The 16,631-nt window shown below is 39.8% G+C and overlaps 2 protein-coding genes and 1 long non-coding RNA gene across 7 annotated transcripts in view; 1 reads left to right on the forward strand and 2 right to left on the reverse strand.

Annotated features, from left to right (window-relative positions):
• LOC134447719 (uncharacterized) overlaps nucleotides 1-1,365 on the forward strand; it is a 5,775-nt gene extending 4,410 nt beyond the window's left edge. The window contains exons 2-3 of the long non-coding RNA XR_010034619.1: nucleotides 656-786; nucleotides 1,275-1,365. This is a non-coding gene — a long non-coding RNA (uncharacterized LOC134447719). The remainder of the gene's footprint in view (nucleotides 1-655; nucleotides 787-1,274) is intronic.
• On the reverse strand, nucleotides 859-6,867 carry LOC134447713 (troponin I, fast skeletal muscle-like). 2 transcript variants are annotated; one of them, XM_063197321.1, is made up of 8 exons: nucleotides 6,816-6,867; nucleotides 4,318-4,350; nucleotides 4,189-4,225; nucleotides 3,246-3,374; nucleotides 2,225-2,314; nucleotides 1,957-2,133; nucleotides 1,696-1,776; nucleotides 859-1,445 (listed from the first exon to the last, which is right to left on the reverse strand). In XM_063197321.1, exons 2-7 carry the CDS (start codon nucleotides 4,323-4,325, stop codon nucleotides 1,705-1,707), a joined length of 513 nt encoding a protein of 170 aa, XP_063053391.1. In that variant the 5' UTR covers nucleotides 4,326-4,350; nucleotides 6,816-6,867; the 3' UTR covers nucleotides 859-1,445; nucleotides 1,696-1,704. The 2 variants fall into 2 exon arrangements, with proteins under 2 accessions (XP_063053391.1, XP_063053390.1); XM_063197320.1 differs by lacking the exons at nucleotides 4,189-4,225; nucleotides 4,318-4,350; nucleotides 6,816-6,867 and having other exon boundaries at nucleotides 860-1,445; nucleotides 3,246-4,182.
• On the reverse strand, nucleotides 6,854-16,480 carry LOC134447716 (troponin I, fast skeletal muscle-like). Of its 4 annotated transcripts, XM_063197329.1 has the most exons (10): nucleotides 16,100-16,480; nucleotides 14,641-14,833; nucleotides 12,870-12,899; nucleotides 12,579-12,615; nucleotides 12,298-12,426; nucleotides 10,949-11,038; nucleotides 10,663-10,839; nucleotides 10,392-10,476; nucleotides 8,523-9,468; nucleotides 6,854-6,985 (listed from the first exon to the last, which is right to left on the reverse strand). In XM_063197329.1, exons 3-8 carry the CDS (start codon nucleotides 12,875-12,877, stop codon nucleotides 10,405-10,407), a joined length of 513 nt encoding a protein of 170 aa, XP_063053399.1. In that variant the 5' UTR covers nucleotides 12,878-12,899; nucleotides 14,641-14,833; nucleotides 16,100-16,480; the 3' UTR covers nucleotides 6,854-6,985; nucleotides 8,523-9,468; nucleotides 10,392-10,404. The 4 variants fall into 4 exon arrangements, with proteins under 4 accessions (XP_063053399.1, XP_063053402.1, XP_063053401.1 ...); XM_063197332.1 differs by lacking the exon at nucleotides 14,641-14,833; XM_063197331.1 differs by having other exon boundaries at nucleotides 12,870-14,833.
• Nucleotides 16,481-16,631: the final 151 nt, after the last annotated feature.

Genomic DNA, 16,631 nt, shown 5'->3' on the forward strand with positions numbered 1-16,631 from the left:
GTTCAGGTACAATCTGAGATCCCAATGGCAGGGGAACTTCACACACTTTGTTGGAAACAAATTAAAGGTGAGCATCTCCAACTGTCCTGGGTAGAGGCGTGTTCAAGGCAGTGACGTGGTTTAAGCAGAGAAGTTCTATTGGGACTAAGAAAATGTTTGGTTTAAACTTTGGCTCAGCATTTTCTGTCCTGGACCAGTAGAAAAACAAGGAAGGTGGGTCAACCATGCCGTTCGAGAACGTTAGTTGTTATGCTCTTGGTCAGAAGTCTCGAATAGATTTGAAAGTCATGATAATCAGGCAAATAGTTAGCATACTAGGGAGCTATTATTAGCACTTGTTAATCTGGTGTAAGTTTATGACCAGATTGTCTGTCAGGAAAATTGCATCTGCCCAAGAGTTTACATTTAAATCTCATGAACAGAGGTGTACGTGGTTGGGGTACAATTTAAAGATGAAGCTAATTCCCACATTAGGCACAAATATTTGGTGTTACACCAATTATTAACAACTACTACTGTCATTTTAGCTATTGGCCTACATTACTTTTACACCTTTGTGCTCATGAATTATTTGGATGTTATTATCTTGCAGGTTTCTGATGTCATACCTGTAATTCTTCCATATGTCTTAAGATGTTCCTTTCTTGCCTTATAGACTTTGTGCCCTCTCTCTCCCCTGGACGTCAGCCATATGCCAAGCATCTGCAAATGAGATGCATAGCAGAGTAAGGGATCCAGAAAGGAGAAGCAAGACAAGACATAGGCCTATGGTTGACCTAAAATGTTGTACGTCTGCTCATCTGTAGTTTGAAGTTAACTCTAGCACATACAGTAAACATGTGCTTGTTAGACATATATATAGTGGCTTCTATAGACCTAGGCTAGGCTATACTGGAAATAGAGGGGCAACACTTCAAAAAGATATTTATTACTCAACATTAGAATGAGTTATATTTGGAATGTTTTGATTAAAATAGGACAAAAGTAAAGAAACTCACCATTGCAGGATTTTTGTTTTTGACAACAGATGAACACATCCTTGGAAATAAACCATTTTGAAGCTATCTGTTTCCCATGTGCGGGTAGACATACAGTCCTGTATAATTACACTGATGTACAGTAATTATTCCAATACCAAACAAATGGTTGAGAAAAGAAGGAACAAAGAAGATCAATTACCTTGAAATGTTTATTGAATGATTGTAATATGTCAGAAATATACAAATACAAAGATTACTTGTAATAATTGCACTGCAAAATATGTGACTCCTCAGTGTCCAAAGGCTAAGAGGGATGTTTCCAGATCTCTTGAAAATGGAGTGAAAAAAAGAAAAAAAAATCCAGTGAAATCCCTCTTAAATTCCAAGTCAACCATCCTCCTGCTTGATGTTCCAGGTACCAGCCTTGTTCTTGGTGCTCCTACAGTTGTCGGTGTCTCCACAAATCTGGAATGATACACAATTGAATTACATGTTTTTACCTATATAAAAATCTAGCCTTTGGGTTTAGTAACCCAGTTATTTAATTGTAACTCTTACATTACATTTAGCACCAAATGTGTATGCTTACCTCCTCTAGCATGGCAAAGACAAAAAAGGGAGAGATGTAGCCATTGATTTTACATATGCTGACTGCATTTTACAACAGTATGTTCACTAGCCCTTTCAGGGTCCTGACTCTTTAGTGCCAACTCACCTCGTTAATTTACGCCTCAGCGCCCTCAAACATCTTCTTCCTGTCCTTCTTGTCCTCAATGTTTGCACGCCAGTCAGAAGCCTGTAAAGTGAGGAGATTTGAGCACAATGTGGAAAATCAGATCAATCCCGTCTTCATAAACACATGTCTGCATGCAAACTTTCTGATTAATGCATTGTTATTCTAAAATTGAAAACTGTAAAACTGTAAAACTGTAAAACTGATAAACATCTTTGGTCTCTGACAACACTGAATACTCACCTCCTCAACCTTGACCTCCTTCTTGACCTGCTTCAGGTTGCTCCTCAGATCCATAGTGACCTTGTGTTTGGAGCCCAGCAGAGCCTGAAGCATCTGGTCAGCGGACATACGCACTTTCTTCAGAGCTGGCTTCTTCATACCCTTCATTTCCTTGACCTTGAACTTGAGCTCATCAATCTGGGAAAATATAAAGACAACCCATAAGTGTTGTGCTGTTGGTGTAGCAAAGCAGTGGTTTTACCACACTTGATCTATCAACAAAAGTCACCTCTTTGTCATTCTTGGTTACTTTAGCCTCTGCGTCATATCTGTCCTCATCAACTTTGTCGCACTTCGAGTGGTACTCTTTGCACAGTTTCTGAAAACAAAACCGGTCACAATTGTCAAGTCAACCATTCAATCACTTCATTTATAACATTCCAAGTACATGAATTATGTAATATTAGAAGTACCACTTTCATTTACAGTGTCTTTTTCATTGTGTCTACATGTACCAATATGTAATATCCTGAACTACAGTATACATACGTAGCCCTAACCCTGTTTTTAAGGTATAGTGCAAATATATAATGCCATATCTTGTTACACTAGGCTAGTTACACTGTATCTAATTAACATAACTGGAACAATGAAATAAAACCAATGTAACTATACTATGCACTCCCACTCTACCATAGGTGCAGGGTTAGGGCTAGTGTTAGACATGATGATTGTAAGTACGTAATATCACAAGTAGATTTGCTATAACAAATGTATAAAAAAGCAATACAATAGAGACTCATTTGTAAATTCATCATGCAGTCTCAGTTCCTGCAAAGGGACCCCAAAGAAGTATAGCATTGATTATGGACAAGAGCATAAGATTAACATTTAGTTTGAGACAGGATTAACTTTCAGGCCTACAATGTAAGGCAGAGAACGAGGCCTCCTAACCATGCAATAGTGAAAGCAACGTATTGTGGTGAATAAACTCATTTTGTTAACACTGCTGTACTTCCCTCCTGCAGTGTTCATTCAACACAACAAGTTGAGTTTAACACTCTTCTACTTGTTCCAAGTCTGTAATTGGCAGAAATAGCACTGTACAAGTTATTGTGTAGAAAGACTTGTACATGTAGGCAGGGGTGCCGCCAGAAATGTTGGGCCCCATGAAAAAATTGAATTTTGGGCCCCCTTAATGGCCCCTGTCAGTGCTTAGAATCCCTAGAGCCCTTAGAATCTGTAACACCTTCTCCCCCCTAACGGCACCCATGCATGTAGGTGGGTAGTTGTTCTTCTGCTTGTCTTACCTGCAGCTCCTCCACAGTGCTGGGGAGAGAGAAGTCACCACAGTTGTCGCTCAAGTGCTGCTCCCTGGAAGCGGCGATATCAGCTGCCTCATCTTCCAATCGCTGAGCAGCAATCTGCAGCATCACGCTCTGGGAAGGAAGAGGAAAAATAACAAGAACATCTGTCAGTAACCACATGTCTCCTCTTTAAAGTTGTGATTCTGTGTAACGTGCATTTTTAAAAAAGTTTTCTTTTTTTTTTTTTAAGAAATCATATCCATAACTTAACACAGAATTCTCTACACCTGAATTTACAGATAGGCCTATTATACTGTATATTATATGAAGCCATTATCATAAAGTCCACCAAAGAAGAGCTTCATATTTCATTCACTACTATCTTAAAGACATTTTAAGAATGGAGTGCTTTCACTTTCCTCAGGTCATAACCATCTGCATTATGTAAAAATCACAACGAATTGACTACAAGATCACAAGTAGCCATATTACTCTGAAAGTGAAGTGAAAGCCCATTGGGAAACTCCAACTCCCATTGTCATTGTGACACAGCACTCCACAGCACACAAGTGAACACTGCACACTGCACACAACGAAATTGCATTTATGCCTCACCCGTGCAAAGGGGCAGCCCCATGGGGAGCAGTGCGGTGGGACGGTACCATGCTCAGGGTACCTCAGTCATGGAGGAGGATGGGGGAGAGCACTGGTTGATTACTCCCCCCACCAACCTGGCGGGTCGGGAGTTGAACCGGCAACCTCTGGGATGCAAGTCTGACGCCCTAACCGCTCACCCATGACTGCCTCTGCACAGTCAAACAACTTACATGCATCCTTGTGTTCGCTTGCATATGGACTACATTTTTTCTCAATTGTGTAATGTACCAGTTATGTAACCGTTACAAGCAAAATGTGGGCTTTTAGCAAATCTTTATTTTTAGCGTACCTTAAGGTGATGCCTGCGGCTCGATGTCATCTTTTTCCTGTATGATTAAGATAGAAAGGCATTGTTTTTATCAACAAGAACCATTTTCAAAAAATCAGATTGTGCAGATTCTTTTTCACCAATACTTACTCAGACATCTTGCTGTTTGTGGTTGATCTCTCCCTATCAGAAAAACACAGAAACAACAATCATTTTTGAGGCAGCTACTATTGCCATTCCATTTCCAACAAGATCTGCTGTACTGATCAAAGAGAGCTTGCTTCTGTATGCAATATGATTCCTATGCACATCCTCATAGAAATTAGATGATGATAAGCTGAACAGCTCTAAGTCAAGTCAAGTCAAGTGTACTTTATTGTCAAAAACCTATGTAACAGGGTTAGCACAGAAGTTTGAAATTGCTTTTGACCAGTCTTGACCAGACCTAAGAACTCTCAGCTAGAAACTGGCAATTTCCTCATTCACATTAAATGTGACGCATACATGGGGCTTAAAGATAAAGGCATAGAGATCCCTTTCTTATGCATGGGGGGCGATTTGATTGACACCCCAGTGTGTAAGTAACACATTCCTAGTAACCTTAGGAGCCTTTCTGCTGAAAGGGTAAAGGGGTGTAGAGTAACAAGCATGGTCATAACTCAGTCATGTCTTAGACCACCTATTTCATTTTAAAATACTGGGACGAGATCCAAACGGTTGGGAGCTATATCAATTTATCTATACAAGAGATCTTGGATGGCGGCCAATGAAGGTATTTTCTCATTTATCCAACAATGGAAATGCATTAAATTCCGGAGCCAGGGGGAAGACTTTTCTAATCTTTGTGAGGACTTAATGTAGTCAAGTGATACACAGGAAAAAGTCCTTCAGGGGTATCAAGAGATCAATAAACCCATGATACACAGCCATGGTTAGGATTCAGTCGAATTGTAACAAGTATTATGTTAAAATAAAAGCATCAGAGAAAACTAAAGTCAATGTCGATGTCAGTGTTTCTCCTCTCATTCTTAATAGCAATCATTTGTCTTTGCTAACAATCTGCTTAGCAACTAGTGTCTTTGCTAACAGTAAAGAGTACTAACCGCAGCCTCTGCTTATGCTCAACAACAGCTAGAAAACTTGTTTTAGTCTATATGGTACATATTTAAGGACATTTAAACGCAAATGCAGCTGAACTAGATGCCAGGTTGGCAGGTTGAGTTCATTAGATGTTTCAAAAAATAGCAATTTTTCAGCTGCACTTGCACTTTTAAATTACATTTTGTACACATGGGCAGTCGGCCACCTGACCTTTGACTTATTTTTCAAACAGAAAACAAAGCTCTTTAATCCAGACAGCCAAACTACCCTAATCACTATTGTTTTACTCAAAGGGAACCTTTATTTCCCTCATATTTTGCTGATTATATTACATAACAATACACACTTAGTAAAGCCTCAATACAATATCGCCTAGACCCTAAAGAATTAATCTATGGAAACATACAACTGCACCATAGGCAATGAACATCTAAGAACAATTACTATGGAAGTAAACATGTTATAAGCATTTACCCTCACCTAAGAGAAAGTGGCTGCCAAAGAGGGTAGGCAGGTGGAGGAAAGGAGACGAAGGAGTGGCACACTGCTATTGATCAGAACAAGTATATATGCCGGACATCCTCGGCCACAGCGTAAAAACCTCTCCTCTTTATGGTAACGGGGGACGCCTCAACGCCCATAAATACTGACATTCCCCTGCTTTCCCGAAATACCTTCACTGCTCCTAGGGCCACAGACAGCTTTCACCGGGCACGGGCCAAGCTCATTTGAAAGGCTCCCCCACCCAATGCATACAATGTAATGAGTACCCAAATTTGGGCCATGGGCCTGGGAGGACTGACCTCTTTGCCCTCACTGTGTCCACTTTCCTGACTGCTTTAAATAGAATTGACGGCCATTATGGAGAACCAGATGTGAAGAGGGACGACAATGTAGCCAACGGGACCTACGTCTTTTAGCTGTGACGAAATGTAATTTATCGGTTTGTTGGGTACTTGCTACATGATTATAACTCAACACAATTTTATTTAAGGTTGGTGAGTAGCAAATATCTGGCGTAACATCAGTATTCTAAAGTATGGCTGTACTACATAAGGAGGTTAGAGAAAGTTGTATTGCAGATACCCTTAGTCATCACCAAAGTAATTGTATTTCAAAAAGACATAAACTGATAATTCTGAAGTTTCATTTTTACACCATAAAGAACCAATCATATTTACATGATAATATATAACAATTCATGAGGCAATAGTCTCCGTGTGAATAAATCCACTCACATTATGTGTATGTTACTGGGTACACTGCCTTTTAACAATTGACCCAATATTAAGATCAGAGTGCAGTAACTGTGCCAACAGTTAAAATGGCCTTCAAAGTATTGCTATTAGGTTGGATATTGTAGTTAGTGCAAATTTGGGATGGCAATATATCTATACACATTTGGATCATAAGGCTTTATAAAGGAGGTTTTATATAGACAACTTGCAGTCTAAACCAAATTTTGACAAAATGTGCAGTTACTGCATTTTGCATTTTGTTGGGCAGCATTGTCACATGTACTGTAGAGAAAGCCACTGGCTCCTTACTGGCTATGCTGTCAGAGGAAGTTCTGTCGCTGGTGGGGGAGTGCTTGGGGGGTTGGTGATGCCTGTGTCTTGTTGGCCTCTCTGCTCCATGTTCGTCAGGTCAGGTCCCCGCTGATTGGTGCAAGGCTGACTCGTGTATCAGATGGGTGTCTGCCTGGTGCCCCTTTACCCTACAAGAAACACAGGGCTGTAGCTATCATTTCTTAGCCGTGAGGATAATTAACGAACAGTTCTCATTCATCATAGAGTCACTCATTCATATAGGATATAGCCTATATTACTATTATACAATTGAGACACTATTTGTCACATTAAAAAAAAATGAAAAAGCAAAACAAAAAGGGGTTTTAGCTATAGAATGGTAAATTTTTTGTATGGAATTAAACTCTTTTAGACAATCGGCCCACGTTTGAAGAAGAAAGTAAGCTCCTTCTTCGGGACATATAACTGGACATTACCATTGGAATGACTTGGCTGGGTCAACATTCCCAAAGAGCTTTCACTTGCCCAGGAGGTGGCACTGGCATGCATTGCTAAATAAGAACGCCTTGGGGATCTCATTACCCCACCCAGATGAGCTTCTATTTCACTGGCCTTAAAGAAGATCCCAAGAGGGCATGGAAGATCAAGTGTGGTGTGTGTGTGTGTGTGTGTGTGTGTGTGTGTGTGTGTGTGTGTGTGTGTGTGTGTGTGTGTGTGCGTGTGTGCGTGTGTGTGTGTGTGTGTGAGAGAGAGAGAGAGAGAGAGAGAGAGAGAGAGAGAGAGAGAGAGAGAGAGAGAGAGAGAGAGAGAGAGAGAGAGAGAGACAGTGTGTGTGTATATGTGTGTGAGTGTGTGTGAAAGAGAGAGAGTGAGAGAGAGTGTGACAGCGTGCGTGTGTGTGTGTGTGTGTGTGTGTGTGTGTGTGTGTGTGTGTGTGTGCATAATATGTATGTGTGTGTGTGCATGTGTGTGCATGTGTGTGCGTGAATATGTGTGTGTGTGTGTGTGTGTGTGTGTGTGTGTGTGTGTGTGTGTGTGTGTGTGTGTGTGTGTGTGTGTGTGTGTGTGTGTGTGTGTGTGTGTGTGTGTGTGTGTCCATGTCACACAGAGACAGACAGGGACAAGGAGAGCAAGAGAAAGATATGGGGGAGGGGGTGAAGCGTAGGGGGTACAGGGTGGAAGAGAGCCTGTCTGAACTCTGTTGACGTCTGGTGGTGGACAGACCCTTTGTCTAAGGACATAAGGATGTCAATGATTTGTTTTCCTACTTGAATCATCTTGAATGTCAACATTACATGGATATACAGATCTTTACAAAGACATGCAGTGTTAATTGGGTAAATTGCATGTTATGTAGTTTTTTGTCATTTCACCAATAGCCAATATTTTAAAACCTAGTATTCTTTGATTGAATCCTTGTACCTTTTGAAGTGAAAACAAGTGTTATTCTTTGACTGAAGTAATTTATTTTGAGCTTGACATCTAGTATTTTGGTAAATTTAATGTGTGTAGAAAAAGATTCAATCTATTTTGAAACGAAGAGGTAGTATTTAGTATGTTTTTTAGAAGAAAATTAACCATTTGATCAATTGTGTTTTGATTTTAGAAAAAGTATCGGCAAGTGATTGTTCAGTACGATTACGATTGAAAAAACAAACAAAACAAAAAAAACGCAATGATGTTTGTATTGGGCTGGCAAAAGTGTTGGGACTTTTGGAAGTGTACCTGCAATACCGCCAAAGGACAGAGGGGGGAGCATTTCTTCATGTGGCTCTGTAGCTCGCACATTTCAATCTCCTCTCTTCTGCATGGCTTCCATTTTTCACCTCGTTCCTAAGCCCACACGACAGAGACACATTTTCAAAAAATGTTCATTCAGGAAATTAAATATTTGAATGTTATTTTATTTTTTACCATAAAAAGCACAAAAAACTGAACTCACCGTGTCACCAGCTCACCTCTACTTATTTTCTACTTGTGTGTTAACTTTTGAGCAACTTTTCACTTGCCCTGCAAACATGCATGACTAAATAAGAAACTATGCAGCTCTATTACACTCAAACAATATAAACTTAAATCTATTCTCTGGCAACCCTTCCAGCAAGAATGACAAGGAGATGAAAGATTGTGTACATGTTGCGTGTTTCTGTGTGTGTGTGTGTGTGTGTGTGTGTGTGTGTGTGTGTGTGTGTGTGTGTGTGTGTGTGTGTGTGTGTGTGTGTGTGTGTGTGTGTGTGTGTGTGTAGCCATGTCACACAGAGACAGACAGGGACAAGGACAGCAAGAGAAAGATATGGGGGAGGGGGTTAAGCGTTAGGGGTACTGGGTGGAAGAGAGCCTGTCTGAACTCTGTTGACGTCTGGTGGTGGACAGACCCTTTGTCTACTGATAAGATGTAAGGACATAAGGATGTCACTGGCGATCTATGCACTGAAAAAAATCCAGAAGAGGAAGTTATCTTAAAAGCGACCTTTTAATGACTTGACGTGATTTCATCTGTTGATCTGTACATTTGTACAACAAAATGCATGTTTCAAAAGGAAAAAAATGAATGTTGCAACAAAAATAAAAGGAGAAAAAAAGCCTCTCGTCCCAACACATCCGCGTTCTGCCATCCATCCATTGTGTTCTACCATCCAATTGTTCTGGAGGAAATCCCCTGCATCTTGAGCTGTGGAACAGTGCACAAAGACAGATAGTTGAAAGAAAGATATTTGACTTTACTTACTTTCAGAACATCACACATTGATGGACATACAGTATACAGTACAGTGTACACCAATAATGGGTGCGCCAGTTTTGAAAAGTAACATTTTGAACAATATTTCATTTTATTCAACATTATTATTTCCAAAATGTGCATAGAGTAAGTTTAATACAACATATCTGAATGTTACCACAGAAGAGTAAGTTTAATTCTATTACTTAAATTCTATTACTTTATTTCTATTCTATTCTATTACTATCAAAAGTCAAGGCACCCCAATCAAAGTCTCATTGAAAAGCTATGTTTTAGTAATTGAATCACCATTCAACAAGTTTCAAAAGAGTTTAAGGACTCATTATAATTTCTATCAAACAGTTGGCTATAAAACAATATTTCGTAGGGTAAACTCCTTCCCATTTCCTGCTGTAAGCAATGACAGCACAAGGAAGAGAAAGGACAAAAAGGAAAAAAAGATGTGTGTTTTACACCAGAAAGGTTGATGATGTTAGAAGACCATCAAAGCTTTACTTGAGAGCCAAACACTGTATCTAATGTGGTCCAAAATTTTAGGATAGATAGATCATTCTTCTCTTTTCCAACTTGACGATGACCCTTAACACACACCTATGGCCAATGTGACTTCAAGTTTTTTTTCTGGGAAATTGGGTACAGTCCTTGGAGCAATGTGGGGTTAGATGCCCGACTCAAAGGCACCTCAGCCATGGGTGGAGGTGTAGGGAGAGGTAAGGATTCGAACCTGGGGATTTGAACCTGCAACCCTCTCATCTTAAGAACACCTCCCTAACTATTAGGCCACATCTGCTCATGTTGATTGAGGAGACATTTATGAGACTATGCATGATGGCTTGATGTGAATATCAACTCACCACTTAATTTTGTTTATGCCTCAGCGCCCTCAAACATGCTCTTCCTGTCCTTCTTGTCATCAATGTTCGCACGCCAGTCACCAGCCTGTAAAGTGAGGAGAGTTGAGCACAATGTAGAAAATCAGACCAATCCTGTCTTCATAAGCACATGTCTGCATGCAAACTAGACTTTGTTTGAGGGTACTTCTTTTCTGATTAATGCCTTCTTATTCTAAAATGGACAACTGTGGATAATAAACATCTTTGGTTTCTGGCAACACTGAAAACTCACCTCCTCAACCTTGACCTCCTTCTTGACCTGCTTCAGGTTGCTCCTCAGATCCATAGTGACCTTGTGTTTGGAGCCCAGCAGAGCCTGAAGCATCTGGTCAGCGGACATACGCACTTTCTTCAGTGCAGGCTTCTTCATACCCTTCAATTCTGTTACGTTGATCTTAAGGTCGTCAACCTAGGGAGAGAATACAAACACTGACCTATTAGCCACTCCCACACAAATGGCTTTAATAATACATGATTAATAATAACAAATAATAAATAAAACATGCCACCAATCTTACCGCTTTTTGTCCCTTGGTGGCTGTGGCATCAACATCGTATCTCTCCTCATCAACTTTGTCAATCTTTGAATGAAGCTCTTTGCAGAGTTTCTGTGGAATGTTGTTTATGTCACAAAATGATACAAAGTGTCAGCCATAGGCTTCACATAGGAAATCAAAAAACATTTTCATAACACACTGAAACCAAAACCCGAATTATACAGTGTGTTTCCAATCGGAAAGCAACGTTGGGTTGTAGCACAGCGGTATAATTCACCAAACTGCCATTTCTATAATGAAACCACGACCACAAATAGTAACAACTAGAAATAATTTGTGTCATGATGTGGTGCAATCCATGCAGATTTATACATAGGTGTGTTCAGAGAATTGTCAAGAGTGAACCAAATTATATGTGTCTCTTTTATAAGTACTATGTCATCTGGATAGCGTTGGTGTGTGTAGTTCACCTGCCATTCTGGGACTGGCAAATGTTTGATTCATGTGATTGTCACTGTAATTTGCAAATTCACTTACTGGAGCCAAAGTGACATGAATAAAAAAAGTTTGACTTCAAACAGGGCACCTACATTCTATCAGTAAGAAGCATGAGTAAGGAAATACTCCTGATCATGAGTCATGTCTCTTCCAGGGTGTCTCATTTTACAACAGAATAAAAATAGGCTTCTGCCATATTGGCCTCAGTAATTCCTTCACACGGAAGAATGTCACCCAGGATTCAAATTAATTACTACAGTTAAAGGTCCCAATAGTTCCATGTATGAGTTTTGATGTGTAAAACTCTTTTCTAAAATGCCAAGTGTTTCTATTGTGATTTTTTTTCAGTTAAATCAGTGCTCTGATGTTTGAATTGCCCTCATGCTGTCTTAAAATCTGATGTAAAAATCTGATTAGATTTTATTTCAATGTATTAGATTTTTTGGTAACACTTTATAATACAGACTCATTGTTAAGCATTAGTTATGCATTTGTTAAGCATTATTCAAACCTTAGCTATAACCCTTTGTAAAACATTCGTTAACCATTATCTCTTTATTATTTCCCATTACTTAACCATTAGCATACACTGTTAATAGTTTTTGATACTGATACATGAGTGTGAGAGAGTTGCGGAAGGATTGGCAAATGATCTAGCTAAGGTTTGAATAATGCTTAACAAATGCATAACTAATGCTTAACAAGGAGTCTGTATTATAAAGTGTTACTGATTTCTTTAGGTTTGAATTTGGTAGGGAAATATAATATAACATTATTACTGTCTATAAATCAAATAAAAGAACGTTAAAACTGAATTAAAATGGCTTTTATTTCATTTTGGTCAGCGTGTCACTGAGTCTGGCTAGGCTCACCTGAAGCTCCTCCAAAGCATCGGGCATGCTGAGGGCAGGGCAGCGCTCATTCAGGTAGGCCTCCTTGGCTGCTATAAGGTCAGCTGCCTCCTGATCCAGACGCGTAGCCGCAATTGCGAGCATCACACTCTAAGGGGGTCAGGGAGAGAGAGAGAGAAAGAGAGAGAGAGAGAGAGAGAGAGAGAGAGAGAGAGATTGGCCTCAGAAAATGTGACATTATGCCATTGTTTTCAAGACAGTTGGTGAGTCTGGTGAGAGGCTCCACTGAAGAGAAGATTTACCTTCAGGTGATGCTTGCGGCTCGATGTCATCTTCTTCCTGAGGAACAATGTGCAACATTCAGAGGTCAACTCACTGTAAAACTGATGGGTAACAACGCGTTTTGCTTGTGCTTCGTCGACGAAGCACAAGCGAAGCGTGTTGTTCACCAAAATAAAAATGTATTCAATATCACATATAAGTCCATCAGTGTGCGGTGATTCATCTTTTTCTCTCTGGATTACTTTTTGGCTGCACTTCACCAGCACCTGGAAATTGTCTGTGCATAGGAGTTTTACACTTTGAGTACTTACTCAGACATGTTGGCTGTTTGTGGTGTTCTCCTAAACAACAACAGAAAAATCTATGTCAAATGTTAAGTCCTCAAAAAATTGCAAAGAGATGTGCATTCATATTTGAAAGTCAGATTTCAGAGAGTTCATACATCCTATTTGACTCCATAAAGCAGATATGCACGTTTAATAGTGAATAAATGTGGGATCATGCATTTGTTTTGACTGCGTCTTATGTAATGTCTTGGTAGCAAAAAATGAACCGGCATCTGCACTAAGAGGCTACAGCATTGTCACAGTGAGCTCACATAAATACTTCCTTCTTAAGAGTGTGAGCATTATTCCTCTTTAGTTTCATGCATTTCTTTTGACTGCTAAGAAAAGTCACACTTTCATACTAGTGAGTATTTGGACAGGCTTCTTGCGCAATGTCTTGGTAACAAAAATGAGCCTACGACATTTAGTATTCTGTCACTTTGCAATAAACAGGTTGAGGAAGCAAAATCATTCAAAGAATCATATGACAGTCGTCCCACAAAGAACACTTCTTCAGAGTGTGAGCATTCTTCTTCTTTTGCCCACGCTTGTATATTTTCACTTCCTCTATTATATACTGTACATAGTGTATGCAGTTCGAGTCAACAATTACGATGAAATGTCTTTAGTCCTATCTCATTACAGTACTACCACTTCCATTCCATTTTTGTGGAAAAGATCATGTAAAAAGGTCATGTAAGGTCATGTAAAAAGGTTGTATATACGTTTGACCTTTTTAGATTCATATGTTAAGAAATATGCAAGTTGTATGCTAGATGTACGTCAATCTAGTTTATTCTTTGTGAAATGCATTAGATGTTGGTTTGTCTGAATAACAGACTACAGTCTTACACAACTCGCACATGGGGTTATTAAATAGACATGGTCAAGAAGGTTTTAAAGGATGAGAGTGTCAGCGAAGTGTAATATAATGTAATGTTTTCTATTAACGTTGAAAAGAGGCACCCAACTCAGCAATAGACAGCTTGACATGGGATAGCTCATAATTTAAAGATGTCTTAAAACCTGACACTGGGTGTCTGTAATAATCTTTGGATACGGGCCAGGAGGAGCGCCCCCCGTCTCAAGTGTCCAAGCCAAGTCTCACAGGTAAGACTGGGCACACTGCTGCATGTCTTAGCATGCCTCTGTGACATCTTTTTTTTTAATCATATATCTTAAGCATTATCAGGCATGCTGCAATCATCTTCACAACTACATTCTTGAAAAATATATCTATATCCAGTATACCTCAAAATAACATAACTTAAGATATATTGAATGGTTAATCCACATCCTTAACACCATTCAGTCAACCATAAACATGTATTTGTTTCAGTCTATTTAAACCAGACTGTACAGAGAGAACATCTTTCACATCTTTTTAAACCAGACTAAAAAGATGTGAAAGATTCTCTCTCTGTACAATGTCATCACTAAAAAGGCAAATGAAAACAAAATGTGATTAAGCCTCTTGCTTCACACTCCAAACAAACAACAATCCGCATCTGAATGCTTTATTTCTAAAAATGCCAATGAGTAAGACCACAGAGGAAGCACCAATGAAAACAATATGAAATGCTATTTCATCTCACGTCAACTCCAGCCATGATGTGAATCTCTTAAACATCCTTTACACATCCCATTGCCTTTCATTCCTTTTCTCTCTTGTTATTGGGTCCACTTTGATACAGCGCAATGCACCGAAGGAAGGATCCCAACAAACAGCATGGCACAAAGAAAACAAACGTCTCACCTGATGAGAAACTTGGGCAAGAATCGCTGGGTGGTGGGGAAGGTGCAAGGGCAGAGGCGGGCAACACTGACATCGAGCCAATATTCAGATCATATTTATAAGGCTGCCAGAATCTGACACCAAAAATGTCCCTTCCTCTTTATGGTAACGCCCCTCCTGCCAGCACCCACATAAGGCAGATGTAGCATATATGCTGAAAATAGACAGAAGAAAATCAATATTTCCAGATCCCTGTCTAACAACTCACCCAGAGTTATGCATAGTTGACCTGAGGAACATAAGTGATAAGAGTGATAAGAGATCACATTCACAACACAATAATCCATCCTGCAATAGGGAATAGGCAGAATACGAGAGAGGAAAATTGATCTCAAACAGAGGTGGATGATTCTGATAGGCATACTTCTAATAATTTCACCTCATTCAATATGATTATAATATTAATCACAGATGCAATAATCATATAGACTGAATAGAGGAGCACCTCCTCATTGTCAAGTATCCCTGATATAACTCCACCAGCAACGTATTGTTTTCTTTAAGACACAGCATTATAAACTGCTATTGTCGTATACGCTAACCTCATGTGTGGCTTATTTGACCCACTTGCTAAAACATATTTTTGCACACTGTAGTGTCCCGTAGAGAACGATTTGCACGAAATTGTCCGCTTTGATGGTAGTAGACAGGGAGGTTTTATGGGTATGACCGGCTGTGGTAGTAGAGATCTTGAGCGCTAAATAGACCAGCATAAATCTGCACCTCTAGCCCGGCCATAAAACTGCATGTTTTCCCCTCCAAATGCGCCACCCGCTGGTCTTGCGGTGCCAATCACTGCCAGTCATTAGGCATGTTGATTAGCCACTATATACAGCGCGTGGAGGAAATGTGGGGGAAAACAAGTCATTTCATGGGCAGGCCAAGAGTTGCCGAATGGGTCTTGTGATATGAGCATGCGTTGTCGCCTTGATATGACCTAACTTCCCGCTTGGTGTCTTCGCCTCCAAATTTGATTGGCAGCCAGGGTTGGACTGGCCATCTGGCAAAGCAGACATTTCCTGGTGGGCCCCGGGGGTATATTGCATGTTATTGTATGTTGTGTATTTTGAAACCTAGTATTCATTGATTGAATCCATGTACCTTTTGAAGTGAAAATATTGTAAGTGTTATTCTTTGACGGAAGCTGCACATCTCGTGTTTTGGTAAAGTTAGTGTGTGTAGAAAAAGATAAATTCTATTTTGAGGAGGTAGTAACTATGAGTTTTTGAGAGGAAATAATTTGGTCAATTGTGTTTTGTAGGTGTTAGACTGTGCTAAGAGTTTAGAAAAAGTATTAGTAGTAGAGTATGGGCAAGCGGTTGTTAATAACGATTCAGATTGAAAACAAAACAAACAAACAAAAACCTGCAATGATGTTTGGATTGGGCTAGCAGTGGTGTTGGAATTCTTGGAAGTGTACCTGCAATACCGCCAAAGGACAGAGGGGGCAGAATTTCTTCATGTGGCTCTCTGGCTCACACGTTTCCATCTCCTCTCTTCTGCAAAGCTGTCCTTTTTCACGTCTTTCCTAAGCACCTTTTGACAGAGACGCACATTGTCACATTTTCCATACATTACATTAAATGTTAGAATTGTATTTTATTTTTACCATAACCAAGGACAGAAACTGAACTCACCATGTCACCAGGTCAACTCTATTTGCTTTCAATATGTGTTAACTTCTGGGTAACTTTTCACTTGCCCTGCAAACATGCATGACTAAATAAGAAAGTCTGTGGCTCTATTACACCCAAACAAGATAAACTTAAATCTGTTCCTTGGCAACCCTTCCTTCCAGCAAGGTGGATGTTGGGTGTTTCTGTTTCTGTGTGTGTGTGAGTGTGTGTGTGTGTGTGTGTGTGTGTGTGTGTGTGTGTGTGTGTGTGTGTGTGTGTGTGTGTGTGTGTGTGTGTGTGTGTGTGTGTGTGTGTGTGTGTGTGTGTGTGTGTGTG

This window comes from Engraulis encrasicolus, chromosome 4 (genome assembly GCF_034702125.1).
Source record: "Engraulis encrasicolus isolate BLACKSEA-1 chromosome 4, IST_EnEncr_1.0, whole genome shotgun sequence".
Classification (NCBI taxonomy): Eukaryota; Metazoa; Chordata; class Actinopteri; order Clupeiformes; family Engraulidae; genus Engraulis; species Engraulis encrasicolus.

What these genes read in the sequence shown, in the direction of transcription:
- LOC134447716 (XM_063197332.1), bottom strand. An exon ending in ATGCTTTGGAGGAGCTTCAG is followed by an intron (nt 11,039 to 12,297) that starts GTGAGCCTAGCC and finishes AACATTCCACAG; the next exon opens with AAACTCTGCAAAGAGCTTCA. An exon ending in CCACCAAGGGACAAAAAGCG is followed by an intron (nt 10,840 to 10,948) that starts GTAAGATTGGTG and finishes TTCTCTCCCTAG; the next exon opens with GTTGACGACCTTAAGATCAA.
- LOC134447713 (XM_063197320.1), bottom strand. Translation starts at nt 3,422, where the DNA reads ATGTGGTTACTGACAGATGTTCTTGTTATTTTTCCTCTTCCTTCCCAG. An exon ending in GCACTGTGGAGGAGCTGCAG is followed by an intron (nt 2,315 to 3,245) that starts GTAAGACAAGCA and finishes TTTTGTTTTCAG; the next exon opens with AAACTGTGCAAAGAGTACCA. An exon ending in AGGAGGTCAAGGTTGAGGAG is followed by an intron (nt 1,777 to 1,956) that starts GTGAGTATTCAG and finishes CTCACTTTACAG; the next exon opens with GCTTCTGACTGGCGTGCAAA.